We start from the raw sequence: 22,489 nt of genomic DNA on the forward strand, positions 1-22,489 counted from the left end.
ATGTCATATCATGTTCAAGCTGTTGATTTTACTTGCAGAAGCTAAATAATATACTCACAGATGGTTTCTCACATTTTGTCAAATGAGAACGTATAGTATACTCAAATGCAAAGCTTCAAATTGCTATATATATAGGCTCGAGTTGTTTTTATATTGTGTCCTTACATACTGTATGGTAAATTGATATGCATTTTGCAATTAATGTGTCTACTAATCGTTGATTAATATGTATGTGTTGCTTACACATCTTTTTTTTTACTGCTACTGTATAAGACACGCCAGCACATTAGCACAAAATGAACATGTAGTGTATATACTGTACAGAAATGAAGACCCCCATGCTATGTTTAGATGTATCATAACTTATATTTGTAATGTAAAATATTAATTTGTAATGTTTTTCAGTTCCAGAATGCATTTCATCAGAGCATACAGCCACAGAGATCTGGGTCTATATCATTCATCCTTCCACTTTTGGCTGTGCTTGATATATACCTTTCAATATATCGCACTTTCTTATTGCCATTGATTTCAGTGAGCAAATAGAATATCATCACCCGATGGCACACCTTATTCTCAGTGTGAGGGAGGGACACTGATAACACATCATTGTAGATGGGAAATCAATAAATAAATTGGTGGGTCTAGGAGATTGGGTTGGTTTTACAGTTCAGGATAACAGAATCAACGTCCATAGAACGTTAAAGTAAAAGTAAAGATGAAACGGCTGCAGAGGCATATAAGCCACAATATGATTTCAAATACCCTTTTTAAAATAGTGCTTTTGTACAAGTAAAGCATCTCTTGTTGAATGCCAGGGTTTTCATTTTAAAGATAAATATATAAATATATAACACAGCCGGAGGGCTCTGTTCAACTTTAAAGCTCTGTCAAAGAGAGCTGCCAGACACATAGGATCATGTTCAAAAGATTTTGCTCCAGAGATAAATTGTTCTTTTTTTGAATGAATGAAAAACAGAGATATTAAGAGTGTTTTTACAACTGTGATTGTTCTTGGACATCTGAAGCCTACATTTAATTATTTCCTAGAGTTGTTATTTAATTATCTCTGTTTAGGCGGCACATTGGCACAGTAGTTAGCATTTCTGTGTCTCAGCACTGGAACTCTGGGTTCAATTCCTTGTATGCTGTCTATGTTGAGTTTGTATGTTCTCCTAGTGATCACAAGGGTTTCCTCCAGGTGCTCCTGTTTCCTGCCATAGTCCAAAACAATACTGGTAGGTTAATTGGCTTTGGGAAAATTGGGCTGGTGTGTGTGTGTCTTCATGTCTTTGGTTGTGTGTGTCCCCCATCCAGGCTATAGCCTGTTTTGCGCCTGTTACTTGCCAGGCTAGGCTCCAGCTCTCCTGTGAACCTATATTGGATAAAGCAGTTAGAAAATGGATCAATAGATTAACTCTATTCCTATTCTATTATGAAGTTAATTTATAAAACACTGGAAACCTTTCTGATTGCATGAAATGCAAGATTTGTTTCTGTCTATGTTAACAACTTATCTGCATACTGAATATCAAGGATAGGACCTTTATCTTTCCAAGTGTTGATATTATGTTTCACTTTCAAGAAACCTCCACAGTGTTCCACCACCTATGTATTTGAGCCAAGATGAGCAGAGTCTATAACCTGATTACAAAGCTTCTGCAGTCCACTAATCCATGTCTGTGTAACAAGCTATTGTTATCCAGTTTGTTGTTGCTAAAATGAAAGCAGAAAGGCATCTGTGCTTTTTGGAAGATACAGCGGTTATACTGTTTTTTTGCTGAAGATGTGGAAACTGTAAGCATCACTTAAATTTCTAATAAAAAAACACAGCTGTCCAAGCCTCACTGTAAATGTGATTTGATTCAGGTTTAACTTAATAAACCTGGAGATTGTATCCTTTGATTATCAATAGTGTCCTGAAGCAAAATGATGGGAACTGTCTCCTTGAAACTGGATTTTATTTTATTTTCTGTCAGTTGCAAATTACCTATAAAAGGAAGAATATATTGTTGACTGTACTACCTACGTAAATTGCTGGACTTTTTACCACATGAATAGTTGGAGGTCTGTGTAAAGTCAGTGTGGTTATTTATGTTGTGTTTTTATATGAGAATCTGTTACTCTGCCACCATCTAGCCCTTCACTCTCTTATAGTCCCATAAAACCTAGATAGAAATGCCATTTTAAATTTTGTCATTCCCTTACAGTTTCTGATGTGCCTAGCTTTGTTATTTTAAAAACAAAGTAATAGTGCAGAATTAATTTAAGGAATTTTGAGTGGGATATTTTTGTCATAACTACTTAGAAAATTAAAGCCTCAGACTTATTTTTCTCCATAATATATTCTCTCTAATATTTAGTTATTTATCTCCCTTATACTTCTTTACTCATAAGGGAATATCACTTCAGTCTTTCTTCTATTTTTAGAGTAGTCTACAACAAAGTACAAAAACACATTATATACTGTATTTTAAATATATTAAGACAGTTGCTATTCAAATTGTATTAATAGAATTTTATCAATTCAATTTGATTGTCTTGAGCCCTGTATCTGATATGTGCTAGGCAATAAATGGCAGTTTATCTGACATGGCAGTACATGGAAATGTGTTCATTCATGTTCATGTATTTATCTACTGAGGAGCTTGATCAGTGTGGGTTCAATATATCAACCAGTAGGGATAAGGAGCTGACAGATCAGAACCTTTAAGTTCTCACTGGCACTCCAAATTAAGTATAACGTAATACATAACTTTAACATAATAATACCTATAACCTTTCTTTCCTTTTCTGTCATCTTTAAATACATCATAAGCTCGGTAAACCTGCCTGCTCAGTCTTTCATAGATGTCTTTAAATTAATTAACACCATGTAATATTGCTATATATTAGTCTTGAGGGGACATTAATTTTTGTTACAGTAATAACAAGCTAAATATGTTTCCTAGATGGCTAGCGGTAAATTGTTGATGTGTTGAAGAAGCTTTCTGACAGGCAAAGACTGGGTTTAAAAAAATCTGCTTCAGCTTCTCCGTGCTACTTTATCTGTGTTCCATACCAGTAATATAATGTGTGCTTGTCTCAGAAACCTGAGCAATGGAATGATTTTGTAAGGAAATGCTAAAAGCATTGTGATTAATTTTGCATTCTAAAGGCAGCCATGTCATTCTCAAAATCCTAAAATGCATAAAGTTACCTGATGGAATGAAGGCAGCTACACTTCTACTTGACATACACAGGAAGCCTTTAATTTTTCATCTTGAGGCTGGGCTGAGATGGATATGTATTCAGACTGAAGAGCCTAGGCCTCGTTGTGACTGCATGAAAACTGACAGGCATGAGAGGACTGTCATGTTTTTTATCACTTGCTGCCAAATCCAGGACAGCAGGAAGAAAGATTTAAAATTCTTCTAACCACTGCTGTGCAAGACAGTGATTTTGCACCTAAAAATGATAACCAATAAAATGCCATGAAAACAGTTACAGATGGTCAGTGCCTTGTAGAAATGTTAAATTATAATTTCAAAATTCAAGTGAATATCTTCTTATTTCACATGCAATCATAAATCATTTTTTCACAGAGATATTATTTTTCTTTCTCTGTTTTGCATTCTTCAGTTACTTTTACTTGTTTCCTTCCAGAAACAAAATTCAGTTTTGTAATTAAAAGTCCATTAGTCTTTCATTCCTTGTAACATATACTGTATGTTGTTCAAACACTTGAGTCTAAGCTCATAGTTAAATCTAAGCGGTAAGCTATAGAGTTTTATGTAGAATTATATAGCGAGCATATTGTGAAAGACATGGGGTGTTGTCATGACAACAAAGATGACACTTTAGAATGGTACTGTTAATTGTCAAACTACAAATACTCATCAGGAAAGCATCAAGTATTTTATTTTGCCTTCTGCAACAAGCTATTGTATGAAATCTGTGAACACTATTCTTTTTCAGCTACATATAAGCTTTTGAGGCATTTACTGTACATCCATGTGCAATACACACTTTATATAAATGCAGACCTCTAACAACAAGGATATTTTTGCAATTTTCCTTTTCCTGTCAGCCTGTACATGTCTGAATCAATGCCCATCCGCATTCTTTTATTTCTAAATTGTGCTTTTAGATATTGTACTCAGTGTTCCCTACCATTGGTATTTGTTTTGAATTTCTGAGAGAGAGAACAGCTTCACCTACTGGTCTACCAGTACCATATCCAGCAGCAATCTGATTTTCTACTGAAAGTCATGTTTTATCAAAATACTGAAGTATTATCTAAGAATAAACACATTGAATAATGTAACAGGTTTCCAGATACAGTTATCACTTGCATGTCACAGTGATTCTGTTACACATTTGTTAACCTTTACTTACAGTATTACTTATTCAGATTGTGTATTGATAAACTTATATTGTTACGTCCCAGTGTGTGGTCTATGTGTTTTTGTTGTTATGTTCCACACTTCCTCATTGGTCCATCATTACACCACTGTTTCCGTATGACATCATCTTCTATTAGCTTCTTGCCAAATCACAACTCATCTTATTCGGTATAAAACACGGAGGTTTTCAGAAGGAAGAGGCCTTTCGTTTGACTTTGGTCCTGCTTGGTTTTGGTTTGTTTCATTTTGCTTTTGGTTTTGCTTCGCCTTTGTTGGTTTGTTGTTTTGCTTTGTGTGTGTGTTTTCGTATAGCTTTGGCTTTGTTGTTTTGTTGGTTTCTTTGTACTTTCGTTTGTTTGTGTTATCCTTATTTTGCCATTACCTTGCCCAAACTTGTAATTGTATTTGTGTAATTGTACTCAGTGTGCTTTTGTAACGTTACTTCTACTCTCGTTTGTATTCATAGTTCACTTGTGTATTGTGTGAACTTTTGTGTATAGAGTTAGTTTAGGTTGTTGGGTACATTTTGCACACATGTAGTTGATTCTTGTATTAGTCAAATTAGTTTAGTACGGGTGAGTGTCGTTTGTCTTGTATGGTTTTGGGTAGTCAGTGGAGGTTAGCTAGGGTGTTGAAGACGCCGAAGACCGTGTGTTTCGGGTTTTCTTTCGTATTCAGGTTAGCTTTCCCTCACCTTCCTAGCCAGCTCCATTTTGTTTGTTATTTTCTTTTCTTTGGCACCACTCTAGTTCCTTACCCATGTGTGTTATTGTGTCCTATTTTTATACCAGTCACTTATTCACCCTTGTTATCACACTTCCCAAGTCCCTCACCAGAATCCTCCTGCATCCAAAAATTATCCTAAATGTTACACCCCTTTACCCCTAGACACTTGGGGTCGTAACGATATCAATACACAATATGAATAAGTTATACTATATGTGTGTATTTTACCCACTTAAAAGGCCAATATAGCACTTATAATTAACTTATACTGTAAATGAATTAGAATTGGGTTGTATATTTGGAGCTGGTAGTCTACTTCACCACACATATATAGGAAACACCAAGCAATATACTGTATGAATGTTTAACTAAAAAAAGAGCTTGGCTGCCCTTTGCCTTTGGAACAGCTTCAGTCCTTCTTCTAATACTGTTATTAAGAAGAAAAGCCTCCAGAAGGAGGTGGGAATCGACTTTGCACTCTTTGTTTCAGAAAATCTCATAAAGGTTCAATGAAGTTTAGACCTGCTAATAGGGAAGACCGTGGAAGATATTAATCCTGATGTTCTTGAAACCACTCTTGAAATCTTTGTGTATATGGGGGCACTATTGTCTTGGAATATAGAAACATTATCTGGAAACAGTTTTTGCACCATAGTGTGCACCTGGTTGCCTACAAAGGCTTTTTGTATTCCTTGGTCATAGATCTGCCATACAGAGTAATAATTGGGCATAATGAACCTCACATGATAGCTGCCCATACCATAACAGATCCACCACCATGTTTAACAGTTGGAGAAGGCAGTGTGTTGAAGGCTTCCTTTGGCTTGCACCAAACATTAACCCATCCAGATGCAGGGAAAAAAAAGACAATTCGTCAGATTATATTACTTTCTTTTGCTGCTCAGAAGTCCCGTTTTGTGCTCACTACATTAGGTTATGTGTTGCTGTGCATTGGCCTTGGTTACAAGTGGCTTCCAAATGGCAGCACTACCATAAGTAGGAATCCTACTCCGCTGGGCCCCTGAGCAAGGCCCTTAACCCCAACTGCTCCAGGGGCACCGTACAATGGCAGATCTGTGTGTCTGTGTGTCTCATGGAGAGCAAGCTGGAGTATGCGAAAAGATAATTCCTAATGCAAGAAATTGTAAAGGGTTAATAAAGTGATGTTGTTATTATTATTATTATTATTATTATTATTATTATTATTATTATAAATATCAGCTTTTTGAAGTTCACAATGTACAGTTTTTGTGAGTCAAGGAGGTGTAGATTCATAACTGTGGTCATTTATGAAGTTGTTGTTTTATGTTTTTTAGCAACTGTCCTATAAAGTGTCCATCTATTCCTTTCAGTGAGCTTTGATTTGCGACCATTCCTCTTACCTGATGCTGGCGTATGCTGATATGATTTTTGACACTGTTCCCCTTAACGTATGAAATATTTTGGCCATTTCTGTGACTGGCACACCTGAAATTTAGACACCAAATATTTGACTTCTTTCGAACCTGTTAGATCTCTCATGTTGCTTTAGAAACTTAAATATTAAAGTGTTGATTATAAGACTTTTTATAGTGGGAATGTATTAGTAATTAGCATTGAAATTAATCCTTTTTAATTGCAGTTTACTTCAAAATAAGAGTAGTTTTTATTAGGCATTTCCATTATTCTTTCCACTCCCTGTTATTTATTAAAATTATATACATTTTCCAAGCAAAAATCCTACAAATAGGGGGTTACAATAATAGAGAAATATTATGACCGAATTATTAAAATAATTAATCATAACCCCCAATTTGTTAATCTTCTGACAAGGAATTTACCCAAGTATTTGGTATAATTAGAGGCATATGTGTTCTTTGTTCTGTGAAAATTTATAACAGCAGATAATAAATCTGTCACTCTGGGTTAAACAAATATTTATTAACAATGACACATTAAACACACAAAATAGACATACTACGTACATACAAGTTACACTATTAACAAATTTACACATTTAGACACAAGGCATCCAAGTGGCCTACATCCTAACCACCCAGAAAAACTCCAGACAGCTACCAAATATTCAAAGGCCAAAATAAGCGATAAAGACCAAAGAGAATATGACCTACAGTTAAATCTCTTTCTCTGTAGACTCAGAGGCTAGAAAAGGAATGGGAGCCTATCTCCCTATTCTAAAAATGCACCCTACATCTCAGCAAACATCTACTTGCTTTGAAGCTGGAAACTGGGAACTGGAAATGTTCACATGAGCCCGGTATTACCTATTCAAAACACTATGAAAAGGCTGTAAATGCTAGATTTCTGTAATGCTCTAATTGTGTATTTTGTACCAATGTAAGTTATTAATAAATTTAATATTAAACATTATTTTGATTGTTCTTTTCTTCACACATTTCAAGATTTGTGTTTCTTCTTAATTTTGAAGAAAAAAGCATTTCTTCACATCCAGTAGCTTATCCAGTCTCAGACATCCTTATATACTGTATATGTTTGCTTTTTCCAAGCTCGTGAGACAGCTGCATGCTGCATGACAAAAGGGTAGTGTATCAAATAGAATGTGTCTTCCAACTGTTGCTGCATATTGTCTCACTTAAAAGTTTAACACTGATCCAGAGCTGGGAGCTATATATCATATTACTATAGTGGTTGTCACAGCATGGGGTGCAGAGTTCACAATCATAATTCTTGAGTTGTCTTTCTAGTGTGTATTTAGCAGAAAAGCATCTCTGGTGAGCTGCTAAGGGAAAAATAACCCCTGAACTGCTTTTCTTTTTTTTGCTAACCTCCTCACCTTGCACACCATCTGATTTGATGAAGAAATGCTTGCGGTCATGTCCTTTTAACCTGAAATAAATAACCCTCCAAAATTCTCTCCCAGTCTTCTCACCTTGCCCTAAAGGTCTTCTAAACATGGGCAAAAGGATGAATATTCATGAATTTTGAGAGATAATGCCACTAAAGCAGTTAGATGCAAGAGTACAATTGATGTTACACAAAACAATTAGTAGGTCTAAAGTCCATTAGCCAAACATTAGAATAAATACTTTAAACAATTATAATGATATATATTGCAAATTATTGTACCAAACAGTTAAAAATCAGAGCCTTTTGCTATAATACCAAGTGCACATCTTTGCAATTAAGGGGCAATTGAGTTTTACACTGTAAAAACAAACCTTTATGGGCCCAGATCCATAGAGAATCTCTTTTTTGCTCCATTCAGTAAGTTACATTCTGAGCAGTATTTTTACAATAGAAAAAAACAACTGTTCTGCTTCATTGAGCAATTTGTAAATGAATTAAATGGTATCTCTGACAATACGCCCTGTAAAAGAACCATTAATTTAATAATTCAAGTATATTAATTGTATTCTTTTAACAATTATTTTCTTAATGGATGTGAATTAAATTGAGAATAGCCAGTATTAATACAACAAAACATTCTCATAGCAGAACATATTCTGTTACTCACAATAAACAAATATTTAATAAGGATAGTGCTCCCCCTCCCCTGTTATAATCAATGCATTTGTTGTTACAGTTTCAAAATCTTTACATAAAACATTATCGAGGGACATCACACCTGCTTATCACTATGTTGAGGCATTAGGTTTAATTTGCTTTCATTTAAAAGTGACAAAAGATGATAGACACACCATAACATAATTAAAAGCGTAACCTGATTTGAATAGAAATATGTTGGTAAAGAACAAGACACAAAAGAAACTATTCAGAAGTGTGAATTCAGTACACGTATACACATGTAAAGATTTTATTTTGTCTCTTTGTAACTTTCATATGCTGTTACAAATAGGAGTTATGAAAATATAATATCATGAGTTCTCTTTATTCTCTGTTACAGCTTTGGAGTAACAGTAATAAATAGGGCACACTGGCGAAACAGATGTTTAACAAATTAACAAACAAATATTTTAAACAAAAGTTTATAAATAATGACAGTGACACACAGTAAACAACAAAACATAACATACTGTACAAGTTACTCTATTTACAAACAAGGCATCTCGGAGGCCTACGTCCCGACCAAGCAGAAAAAAAACCCAGACTGCTAGATCCTATGTAACATCTATATAATACCTATGCATGCCAACAAGAGAGATAAAACTGCCTTTTTCACTACACAGAATATAACCTACCATTACATTTCTCTATAGATCTGGATGCTACGAAGTGAATGGGAAACCTACAGTATTTCCCCCATTCTAAAAATGCATCCACTAGCTAGGAGAGACTTCTTAACCTTGGGATACTGTATACAAAAAATCATAGTTTCCTAAAAACAACAGAATGGCAGGCTCTTTTAACAAAATTCAAATACTCAACTCAAAACTGGTTGATTGGAACAAGGACCTCCTGCCTGGCACTGTCTCTTTTCCCTCCTTGTGTCTTTCTCTCCTTTATTTCCTCTCTCCTGTCTTCCTGTCTTTTGCTTTAATATTTTATCCTGTGTTCCTGGACTGTTGATAACTCTTTTACAATTTACCAAGAACCTAATTAACCAAGGTAAATCAGAAGATTCCTTTGTTCAATGTGTCTCAGACCCAATACAACTAAATAAATACCCCTTTTCCTTTCTTGATTTGAAGCTTCAGAGAACTGCAAATGTTGACACTAGCTAATTGTTGACCGCTGCCTATCTAGCTGCAACAACACATTACAGGTGCCTTTTTTCTGGAAAAAATGTATTACATCCTGATGGTAGAGGTCTATGACATAATTGCTTATTAAGTAGTTCTTTATACATTAATCTGTATTTTTATCCTAGGCAATGCAGGGCTTCAATTTTATGAATATATTCTTTCTCTTTCCACCTTTTCTCATATGATAGCTCTTCAAAGATGAAAATAGACATAACGTTTATGTGTGGGTCCTTTACAAGCATGTGAAGCACAATGCTTTTAAACACAGAGTGATGCTCACATTCTTTACAATTGTACCACCAGGCGGTTCCTTACATGGCATCTAAGCACACCTATATATACCTACTGTGATATATTCTTTAATTTTTTTTTACAACCGCACACACATGCTCATGCAGGCTGAAACACAGGCGCAATAATATTGATTGCATTTGCATCGCCTCCCTGACAAGAAATATGAGATTATTTTTGTTAGCTCCATTAATCTGGCATCTGCCACGCACGTTCCATAAATCATCCCCCCGCTGCAAAACAACTAATCATGCCCCGGCAGCAGTATTGATCAGTGCAGCCCTTTGGCTGAGTAGGAGAGGCTCTTTAATTACTTTGGCTGACTTTGGATTTTCATGCTGTCTGAGGATAGAAAGACACATCCATGCCTTAACATTGTTCAGCCTTCGTTTAAAATTAGAGCAGCTGTCTCCAGAGAGCTGCTGGTTTCTGTGGGCAAGTGCAGAATGCCGGTTGTTAAAATGGAAGGCCGAGCCCCGGATCAGTTTCGAGGGATGATGCAGAATCTTCTTCAGGGACCCCTCGGGAACTTGATAAGCCCTTCAATTTGCTTAGCCTGAGGAGTTTTGACCTTTAATTAAAAGAAATTTGTTGTCTTTCGTCCAAGAGGCAGGAAATAATGAACTCATTAAAATGAGGAAAGGAGTATTTAGTCCTTATAGTGATGTGAGCCAGAGTCTCATTAGCAGCCAATAACTCAGAACACCACACATAAATACTGTTCATCTGCCATTGTGAAATGCATTGATGCATTAAATGTGAATGAATTTAAATGGGCACAGTCAGTGGTACCCAGAGATTGAAGTTCAACCACAAATGTATATGGAAGATTAAATGCTAAGGTCAAAGAAACAGAACATATACTATAAACAGTAAATGAAAATGAGGAAAATAAAAATAGTAACTATTTCCTTAACACAGAAAATGTACCTTGTGGTCATTTAAATTTGTTGAGATGGGATATCTATACTTATTTTTTGTGTGGTTCATATTAAGAAAGTAAGGGATACAACATCAAAAGATAACACTTTCCTTACAACTAACTGTATGGGTACATTCTCCCATTATTTGATTTATTGTTTTGCATGTGTTTAAGTTTTACTATCTGTACAGTTGTGTACAGGTAATTTATTAGTTAAGAAGTGACTATACTTTGTATATGTAAAATAATACCTCCTTTTCGAAATTGCTTATTACAGTCTTTCCATTCATTTTCTATACTGTGATTCTGTAAATCTTTTAATGCCTCAATAAACAACACATACACCAATAAATGCATTTGCTGTGCAGCTACTGGAAGTAGTTTACTGTGTTGCTTTCCCATGTGTGAAATTTCTTGTCATAACCAAGGGCAGAATTTATGAGAAAATGAAATTCAATGAGGTTTACTTTTGCACACTCTGATTGCTAGTGTTTTAGGAAACTTAATTTTAGTGCCTTACAGGTTCACAAAAATAAACCAAAAAATATTCAACTAAAAATATTCACTGAATGTTTTAACCCTATCTTTTTTTAATACAGGCCCTTCTGGATATGCAGAATCTACTCCGTACTCAAATAACAAATTTTACTTTCAACCTTGGATTTTCAGGAAAGTTCTACCACACTGGTAAGCTAATAGAGAGCTTGCTAGCCTATCACTCATGGATTTGTGTGTGCTATAGAGAGTGGTACTTTCATTATAGGACTCCATCACTAATATAAGGCAAGCAATGGCTTAGCTCCCACATGTATTAAATCCTGTTAGAGCCCCCTAAATTATTATACAGCGCTGATCTCGTTATAACTGACATAGGAAGAAAAAGAAGATTGAGCCACTGTTATAGTCTGCAGCATTTTAGCACATTTTTTTATTTAATGGGGGAGTGGCTAGATATGTGAGTGTGAATGGCTCATAACAAGCAGGAAAACATGAGGCACAGCTCATTTCTCCTGGTTCCTGATGGAGTTTTGGCATATAAAATATCCTTTCTTGACTCATGTTATATATATTGATATCTTTAGATTTTTTATAAATACAATGGTTTACAACAATAGTTGGAAAGCCCACAAAAACGTGGGCATTGGGCAAACATTTGGCATCTTCACATACTTTTGCTTTATGCTCATGTTAATGCTGCAATTGATGTTGAATATTGTGAATCATCCTTTTGTTCTTTCTGTTGTAAAATGATCTTGTTAAAGTGTCTCAAACATGAAGTATATATCATAAAAAACACAGAGAAAGAATACAAAATGTCAAACCCCAAATCGTATGCTTCAACTAACTGCCGAAACCCACATTTAAAATACTTAAAGTAAATGCAGTTTTCAAAGGTTGATTTTTTATAAATAATATTTTGTTCTGAGAAGCCTCATTGCATACTCTTAAGTCTACCAGATTCAGTAAATGTTACTAAATAAGTAAGAAAACATTGAATAACCTATGGAAAGAAATATTTCCCTCAAAAGAAAACAAAACTTATATAGTTGTGTTTCCTGTCTCTCAGGTACAGAAGAAGAAGATGAAGGGGATGACCTATTACTGAAATATGTGGATGAATTCTGGTGGTTTCCTCACATGTGGAGCCACATGCAGCCTCATCTTTTCCACAATGAATCTTCCTTGATGGAACAGATGATTCTAAACAAAGAATTTGCTCTGGTAAGTAAAGGGCTTTCAGTTCTTTTTTCATTTGTTTACAGTAGGTAAGAGCCAGCTGAATAAAGCAAGTTGTTAGTGTGATGCACCTAAGTTTGGGATAGGATCGTTTGCTTTAGAGTTATATAGCTTGGGCTACAATTTCATTTTTTTATAGTTAAGGATTTTATATTGGCTTTAAAAAAAGTACAATTTAAAGTGAGGTTGTAGCTGACTTTAGTTGACACTTGGTGTTCTCTTGAGAATAAATGATGCAGTGGTAGGTCAGCCAGGTTATGAATCAACATTTACGCAGCTGTAACATTGAGGATCTCCCATGCTAGCAAGTGTTTAGATAAAACCAGAATTACGTAAAGCTTGACTAAACAAAAATACATACACGTATTAATGTATTTTACAGGTGTCATTAGATGGAGAGCAGCAGTATTCTCAGGAATAACGTCTTAAAATTAACTTTTCCATTTGACTTGAAGATTTTAGTATGCACATTTGGAATGCTTGTAAATTATAAGATTGTAAGAGGTATTATGGATCAGTCTTCAGCTTAAGCTTTATACTTCTGTCATGTCAAATAGGCTATTGCAGTTCCTTCAGTACTTAGTAGACAAGCAAAATGAGCACTGTCAATTTTATTACTTTCTCTAGCTCTGAATCAGAAGAATGCTTCACTCTGGTGCTACTGAGACATGTAGTTTTCCTTGTTTCCTTGTTAGGATCTATACTAAAATAATTCAGGATTTCTCCATGGACATGATAGGGCAGTGTAGTCATTTCAACTAATTTTTTAATATATTCACAGCAAATGTTCCAGTTTGCTGATGCAAGACTTTTGTTCTAGCCTAAACTTAATTTTAAAAAAGTGGTTCCAGGACAAGGATTAAATCCTTTGTGTGTGGGATGCCTTTTCAAAATCCCTGAATTGGTTTCATAACACCTATTGCAGAAAGACAACCAGAAACCAAAATTATTCTGAAACATAGATCACAACTCCCCCCTTCTTATCTACTCTGTCTTTTTTTATACTATGCCTTATTTCTTTGCAACTTTCCCTCTCTTCCTCACACCTGAAGAAGGCCCACAGCCAGGACAGTGTTTCCTTTCTTTTCTTAAAACTTTAAATATGGAATGAACCTTTACCGGTTCTAATATGAAAAAAGTACAATATTAGCAGAAAAATGTGTTGTTTACCAATTTATTACATGAGATATGCATTGTATTTTCTTGAGACAAATAACCTGTAACTTGGTCTGAAATTGTAAAGTAGGCAGAAAATTCACTATACAATGTAATAAAAATGATCAGTCCATGAAATCACTTATGTGTGCACAGTACCAGACATTCATTTTTGCAATTACATTAATAGAATGATTCTTTAAATCAAAAAAGGAGTTTTAGCACCATGCCTTGTCAGTACCTTTTTACAAAGGCTCTGCAGTTTGGCAGCAGAGTATAGACTGATCTTCACAATAATTAAATATCACCTAGTCTGGAGGTAATGAGTCTAATCAAATAAGTGAACATCATGTGGTTGGTCAAGCATGTAAATACTTGTCTCTGGTGACTCCTGATTTGACTAAGGTGTCTGTTAGGTTTGTCATTGTGGAATAAGTAATAAATTGGAATGTTCTAGAGCAAAGGTCTACACGTGAAATACCTTTATGAGGTGATAGTTGTTAAATGGCTAGGTTGTGACTCACTGACCAACAATTTTTTTTCCATTGCTCGAGGCTATGAATTCTTTCCATCTTTACATACTTTTTAAGTGGTTGTGTGGGATCTTTAATTATTTATCCGATTGGTAATGCCTGAAGGGTTTTCATGTATATTTCATGAGTAATAATCCCAATTCAGACCAAGATTGTCCACATCTTGGTTCCTTGAACGAGGCTGTTTCTCAAAGCGGGGTTAATCTTGCCAGTTGACTGTTTGCAATCTACGAATATGAAAGAACAGACAGGCTGGTTTGCATAATATTTTCAATTTGCACTATATGAAAAAAGTAGTACTGGTTGTTGGTAGCAGATTTTTCTCAAGAGATTGTCTTTTTTCAGTTAACATATGCTTCAGTCAAATTAACCCATTACTGAAGGAGCTTCCCCTTTTCAAGGTCATCCTGTCAATTTTATAGAAAGGATTGCCCCATTGGGAGCCATAAATAATAGATCCAGTACTCTCTTTAATTCTATCTGATCCTGTAAAAAGAATGCTTGTTATCTGAAAATATTCCGTAAAGGCAAAAGTCCAATTAAATATAACATTGTTTTTGTACAGTCCTGTTATTTCCTTTAAACTTTAAGCAGCAAACTTTATTTAATAAAGTTAGGAGTGGATTCATGTTCAAATTCAGAAATGTATTTTGTAGGATTTTGTTGTCATGTACTATACATATGTATTTGTGTACACAGTATGATTAATATTGCTGAACAATAAATATTTTTCAAACCCAGTAAAACACATTCAATACATACATTAACACATATTATAAATCCCGGTATAAAAAACCATAATGAAAAAAATAAGTTATATCACATTGTCAAAAATTAGAAGACAATTCAAATAAAACACATAATCTTTTATAATATATTATAGATTAGTATACAGTATCATAAAATACCATTTATAATACTATTTGTCTCTTTGAGGGTGTGGGTATACACCTAATAAGGGCTCCAGAAAATTAAAACAAGCCTGTAGGAAAAGGGCAAATCTTTTAAACCATAATCTTGCCATAAACAATTGTATTCATAGAGGGAAAAATGTAAAATTATCATTTTAAAGTATATTTTTGTATCATATTAGTCTGTGTTTACTTTGTCTGGTTGAAGGTTTTGATGTATGATGACATAAAATAACATTTTAATGTTGTTGAATATTCAGCATTAGAAATGCCCAGAATCAAACTACACTATGTATGCACAAGGGACAGTATTATATTGTTAATGTTTGTTCTGTTTCATAGCCTGCTGGCTCTCAATATGGGAAAAGGGTGCTAAAAGTGCTATTGACTAAAGACAGAGTTAAGTAATAGTTAAATACAAATAATTACACCAGCTTGAATACAATCAGTTTATAAAAGAACAAACTATGTCACTGTGGCTTCTTTCATTTTAAGTAATAATTTGGTGTTTGAGAAAACAACTAGGCACTATTCAATTCAATTCAATTCAAGGTGCTTTATTAGCATGACCGATGGGTACAATCAGTGTTGCCAAAGCAAATGAAAGTAATGATATTTACATGAAACAAAACAAAAATAGAAGTAAAATAAAATCTACAGACATATTACAGACATTTACAACAAAGACATATTATACAATATTGACATATTCTGTAGGCGGCTGGAGCATTATTGGGAGACAGACTCACTGTTCCTCAGGCTGTGACAGGAGATCACATACTGGGCTGCCAGTTCAACTGAGTTCCCTCCTCCCTCTCCCAGTAGGATTGGGACCCGTTGTGATTCTGGCAGGTGTGGGAACTCTGGGATTAGATTTCTGAATTTAGGGAAGAATGTTTCTCTAATCCCAGAAATCTCACAAAACAAATGTTTATTACACAAACAAACACAAGGCACACAAGACATTATTTACAGAGTACTGTTTACAAAAAGAGTGAGTTCTGAGAGTCCAGTATTATACATCCTACATTTTCCACTCTGTTCCTAACACTGACTATCTTAATGCACCCAGAAGTGTGCATAAATCTTTCTGGGAGTAAATAAGATTGCTTTCATAAATTAAATAATCTTCCACAAGTGAGCCTGCACTCTACATGGTGCATGATGCTTAAAAAGGAGATTATTTTACGCCTTTAACAAAAAGGCAACAAAATAAATGAGAGTGACAATTATGGCTGGCACATTTACAAAAATAGTCCCGCAAATATTAAAGAATAGCTGCTTTCCTTAAACTTACTCACTGTACTAAGAAGTCCCTTCAGTGCTCAATACCTCATAGGTTTTAGTACCTTAAGGAGGAATTTTCCTTGCTTGTCTCTTCTCCTCTCCTGCTCAGATGTTCTCTCTGTGCCTCTGTATATTGTTGTCTTTTTTTAAATTACTTTACAAAGTCACATGAGCAAGTGGTTATCTGTTAGAAAATTTGAGCCTGATATAGGGTGCAGGTGTCTGTTTTCCTGCTAATACCACTGCTAGATATGAAGCAAACTAACACTACTGTTGTAGAAACACCTCAATAACCAATTTATCTAATTACAGTTGCATTCCTTTGCAAAGTTGAGGTATGCTGTGCATTCATCGTCATACCCTTTCTGCCATGTAGGGATTTTTTTAAAACCACGTGGGATTAAGAAAATAAGTGGCACTTGACTTGGATCAAAAAGGCAAACCAGTCTTAAAAGTACCCAGCACTTTAAAACCTGAGGGCTGCTGCTCATTGTAATTGTAATGTGAATTCAACTTGTTAGCTATGGGATTGTAACACTCCTTGTCTGTGGCAGTTTCAGATACATTTCCAGAAAATATTTGCAATGCCATGTATTAAAGCCATCTGATAGGATTAGTAATTTTACTGAATTCTTGATGGTTTAAAAACTTTCAGCTTCAAAGCCAGCTTTAACATAAGTCTAAAGCTCTTTGAATTTAGTTGCATTCTCTGTCATATGTTTTAGCGTGTCCTCTTTGTCCTCCTCTATCAAACTCTGTGTACCTGGTATCTTTTTTTAAAGTTAATCATTCACAAATTCTGGGCAGTGCTAAATATACTGATATGCATGGTATATAACTGTATTAGACTACAAATTCTACTTTGTAATGACGTGTTGACATCACTTGCAAAGGAGATCTGACATGTAATACATCAGAAAATGCCTTGCTAATGTACACAGCATCAACCAAGATAAATGCAGCTTGAAATCTACGTCCACTGAAAGCCACTGAATTCTACCACTGAAAACCCGAGAGATTCCAGTTATTGTATATGAGCTCTTTTAAAGTCATTATTTCTCCAGCAGCCATGTACAAATAAAGATGTGTAGAAAATTGTGACAATGAACTGTTGCATGCCCCTGTTGCATGACCTCTTATGAGGCCTTTTATAATCACTATTAATTTACCTATTCATTCTTGTTGTCATCCGATTTTCCCATTATCCACTAACACATTTAAAGGAAAGGAAATGTATTCAGCATTTTTTTCTATTATTAACAAGTATTATTTTTTTCATCTGTGTGCTGTGCATTGTCATTGCTTATGTGAGAGGGGATCTTAGAATATTTAACCTGGCACTCATGATGTAGCACTCAGTCAGTCTCTTTGTCTGGTTAGTGTAACCTTGTCTACGGTATGTTCTGTATGCGTGCTGGATTGGCCTCAGCCCTGTGACACTTCAAACTGTTGGTGTGGAATTTCAATGGAAAATTACAGTTTGTTTCCTTTTTTTGTCATTAGTGTTATGGCATTGGACTTAATGCCAGACTGTTTAATCACATGTGTTAAAAGGGAAATGTTCTTGCCCTCCACACCCCTGGAGTAGTTGTGTATCAGTGCCTTGTTGCATTGCATCTAATTGGAGTCTGAATGGTTTTATGATGTCTGGGGTCTTTATGACAGGCTCACTAGCAATAATTTGCTGAAGTTCTTGGAAGGCATGCTCACACTTGGCAGTCTAATGTAATTTATGTCCTCCTTTTAGTTTAAGTGAGTTTTGTGAGGCAATTCTGTCTCTCTGTTGCAATCATCCTTGTTGTATGTTCTGAAAGAGAGGCCTTTATTACATCTTTGAGACTGTTCAGTTGTAGATCCTGTAATGTTTAATAAAAATCTAAATAATTTAAAAAATGAGAGCTCTTAGCTCAGAGAAACCATGACAAGGAGTTCTATTGCAGCTCCTGAAATAACTGCCTTATGTTTTATTTTGTGACTACCTGATTGCTTCTGTGCAATGTTTTCCAGGAGCATGGCATTCCCACTGACATGGGCTATGCAGTGGCACCTCATCATTCTGGCGTGTACCCTGTACATGTGCAACTCTACGAGTCATGGAAGAAAGCCTGGAATATCAAAGTGACCAGCACAGAGGAGTACCCACACCTGAAACCTGCACGTTACAGGAAGGGATTCATACACAACAACATCATGGTAATTTTCACAGTATACAGTAACAGTTACATTGATCGACTATTCCTTCAATCCTGAAATACTAATTTCCTGGATGTTCTTTAAGTGTAAGGAATTATTGGGTATATGTCTATAAATTATAGGTTGGCATAGGTTCTTCAAAACCTAGGGAGCCACTATGAAAACAATTCAGTAATAAGGCTTTGCAGGCAGGTGTACAAAAGATGGTGAAAACAGCCTTCACCTTATCATTTTTTTCTTTTCTGAGTGGTTGTCGATTGCAGATGTCACTCTGCCTGTGTCTTTTAATGAGCTGGAACCCAGTTCCTCCATGTCAGTTTCATCGTCCTGCATTGAATGAGACTCTGCCTAGTGACATGCTGCTACTAGATACTGAAAGGATTCATGTAACATGAAGGACAATTAAAAACAGTTTAAAATATTTTTTTTTATTGCTACAAGAAGAGTATCTAGATCTGAGTAGAGGAAATCTGTGTTTACTATACTTTCTTTTACTGCACACTGTATTTGACTGCATATTTTTAAAACTTTTGTTGTGTTTTTATTACCCAAGAATGAATAGGAAACCTGGGGCTGCTTCACAAAGAGAGATTCCTCAATTAACTGGATAACTTCAGTAAACATTTTTAAAAAGTCTGGATTTTCGGTTTCGTGCCACAAGATGTCATTGTATCTGGCTATATAACTATAGCAACATATCCTCTAACCTGCTCTGTGCTGGTGAACTCAAACTCAGCCTGCCTTTGTGGACAACAATTCTTTAGGAATCCAGTTGACCGTAGAGCTTTGCAGAGAGAAAGAAGGTTTAGGGATTGCCAAAACAGTTTCATCAGAGTATACTTTACACCCATGCATTGTTACCATTGCTCATCATAGCTCATCATTAAAAAACTCTGTTCATAGGGTGGAGACTCCTTGTGGCTGATGCAGTTTTTTGCAGGGTTGGCGACTCAGGAGAGCTTCAGTAAAGCAACAGTTTGTCGTGCAATGACGAAAGTGGTATTTGCATAAAAACAGTTTTTGCATATATTCACAACGTTTCCTGGCCATAAATTAGTGAATAACATCAAACAGGAATTTCATTAAAAAGCTGGAAATATTCTCATATATAGTTCTATCCAGTGTAAATGTAGCTTCTGTTCCTTGTAGCTATGCATTGTGATCAAAACATTTCTTACTACATTTCCTAATATAATAGGTACTGTAGTCTGAACTGCTCAGATATCCTCATTAAAGCCCCCCACAGGGCCAAACGGGGCATGTTTTTAACAGAAAATCAATTCACAGCTCACACTTTAAAATTCTAGCCTTAAAAATATGAACATTGATTTCACAAAAGACATTTTTACCTGTTTTAAGGGGGGGAGGGCTCAACAATAATACTTGATTCACACAACAAAAAAGAGGGGAAAATGACAATATCCTAATAAAGAAATGCTTTCTATGTCATGATGTTAATGTTAATGTTAATTCCTCCTCCTCCAGTCTTGCTCTGCTCATGTGTCTTCTTGTTGGCTAAAGTTAGGAAATAAATAAATATTGAATGGAGTGTCCAGAAAAGCATATGACTCCAGTGTAGAAGTCTTAATGTTGGAAGTCTTTGGTGGGTTTTCTTCAAATTAATAATGCTTTTGTTGTGCAGTCTTGGTTATATGTGAAGGCAAACCCTTTTGTCTTTTTTAAATAAAGGCCAGGAAGCCTTCTGCACTTCAAAAGGCAATTTTTGTATATTTTTTTTATGTGAAGGTCCCCAGAGCTACACTACCTGAAGCAGAAATCTTTCACATTGGGTAGTTTTTCATGGTACTTATCCTTTTCTGGATTTTTCATCTCTGTCAAACTATATCCCTTACCTGAGACAGCTCAAGCTTACTGATTATATACCTATATACAATATATGAGCCATGAAATATTGATTCATGGGAAGATGAATTAATTGCCTCAAAAGAAACGGCAAAAGAAATAAAATATGCTGTAAATTCAGGCAGTAGGCTTTACTTCTTCATGCCATTCAAAACAAAAGCTAAAGGGTAATTCCACACAGAAATGGTAAGGTGAGATGGAGAAGACAGGAATACAAGGGAGAGTGGTGAGATGGAGAAAGCAAAAGAAACAGAAAATGAGAGTGGCTTGAAATTAAGGAAAAAATCCAACAGAAAGTGTGTATAGCAGCAACCTGTGAACTGGAATGATTTAAAACAATATCCAATTGTTAAGTGCTTGGCAGAATGTGTGAACCCAGTCTACCAATTTTGTTTGTTTGGTATTTGTCTTGCATAGCTACGATTTCCTGTGAAAAAACCCAGAGAGAGAGAGGTCTGTGTAATCATAATTGGGAGAGCTATATGAATTCTATTTAAGATTATGTTTTTTCTTTATTAAGGTAAAACGATAAATTCTATCAGCTTTAAGAGATCGGGGGATGTTTACAAAGTTAGAATTTAATTAACACTGAATTTGTATGATCTGAGAAAATGGCAGTTTTCCTGCGGTTAATTGGTACTTAATTTAAATTCTAAGAGAGCACTGAACTGCTCAGCTCTGTTAGCAGTTAATTTTAATGTGATACAGTCCGCCCATGGCATAAGCAGTTTATGAGCAAAACCCATGCTTGAAGTGTTTTGATTCCAGTGTTTCAAGTACAAGCTTATTGGAGTAAATCTTTTGGCTGGTAAATAATTCAAGCCATACATTTAGTGTATTCAGTGGGGAGCAAAGTAAAAATACAGACCATCAGTCTAGAGAGATCTTTGATTCTCACTGCTCTGACATGTACTCAGAAACAATTGGCCAGTCTTCTATTTCCCTGATGAAAATAGCAAGACACTCTCTGGAAAAGGTGAAAAATTTGAGATTTCTGGAAAAGTATGTTGCCCTCTGGGATTTTCAGAAGTGGCCAGAGAGACCATGTAGATGTATACATTTAGGTAATGCATTTTCAAGCGATAGAGCAGCAGAAAGTACCGGCATGCATAGCAACTGTGGACAGTAAAAGTAACTGTGCATGACGGTTATTATTTCTATTTAAACACTAATCTTACTGTTGATCTTAATTCAAAGTCAGTTCCCACCATATCAAAGGAAATATTGAAGGCACTTCCTCAAGATGTCATTTTAATCTGATGAACTGCACCCTGAAAAACTTTGCTAAGGACATCAAAAACAAGTAGGACCTATAAAGACTGACAAAATGAGTGTCTGGGAAAAGTCTTATAGATGCAAGAATAAATTTATTTTTTAGGTCCAGGAATAAATACTATGTGAGATGAAAACAGACTGTGATTGTTGAAATGTTGCACAAATATTCAGGTGGCAAGTTGAAGTTTTGGAGCTATTCTGATGGAACACACATGGGAGATATACAGTGGTTAAGGCAAAATACTATACTGTTTTCTGGAACCAGTGCTTCCAGAAAGCTTGAAGGATTTCATTTTTTAACATACTTTACGTGACTTTAAGCTTTTGATCACATTATATCAAAGGTACAAAAACAAGAAAGACAAGAAACAATTTTTAAAATTAAAGAATTGTTGTCTTGATTCTCCTGTTGTGGACATGACCAAACTGCCATAAGATAATCTTAACAGGACAGTGAAAAAGATGCATCCTAAGTAAGCTCTGGGAGGCTATTATGACTGAGTGGACAATGATGCACTACTAGACGACAATACTCTGCAACTTCATG

General features: G+C 35.3%; 1 protein-coding gene across 1 annotated transcript in view; it reads left to right on the forward strand.

The window, feature by feature from the left end:
- ndst3 (N-deacetylase/N-sulfotransferase (heparan glucosaminyl) 3) overlaps nt 1-22,489 on the forward strand; it is a 102,155-nt gene that overhangs the window by 18,303 nt on the left and 61,363 nt on the right. Inside the window, exons 2-4 of the mRNA XM_088917985.1 lie at nt 11,588-11,675; nt 12,556-12,710; nt 18,619-18,804. Coding sequence (XP_088774111.1) covers nt 11,588-11,675; nt 12,556-12,710; nt 18,619-18,804 — 429 coding nt within the window. The remainder of the gene's footprint in view (nt 1-11,587; nt 11,676-12,555; nt 12,711-18,618; nt 18,805-22,489) is intronic.

Source organism: Atractosteus spatula, chromosome 1 (assembly GCF_055471065.1).
Source record: "Atractosteus spatula isolate fAtrSpa1 chromosome 1, fAtrSpa1.hap1, whole genome shotgun sequence".
In the NCBI taxonomy this organism is placed as follows: domain Eukaryota; kingdom Metazoa; phylum Chordata; class Actinopteri; order Semionotiformes; family Lepisosteidae; genus Atractosteus; species Atractosteus spatula.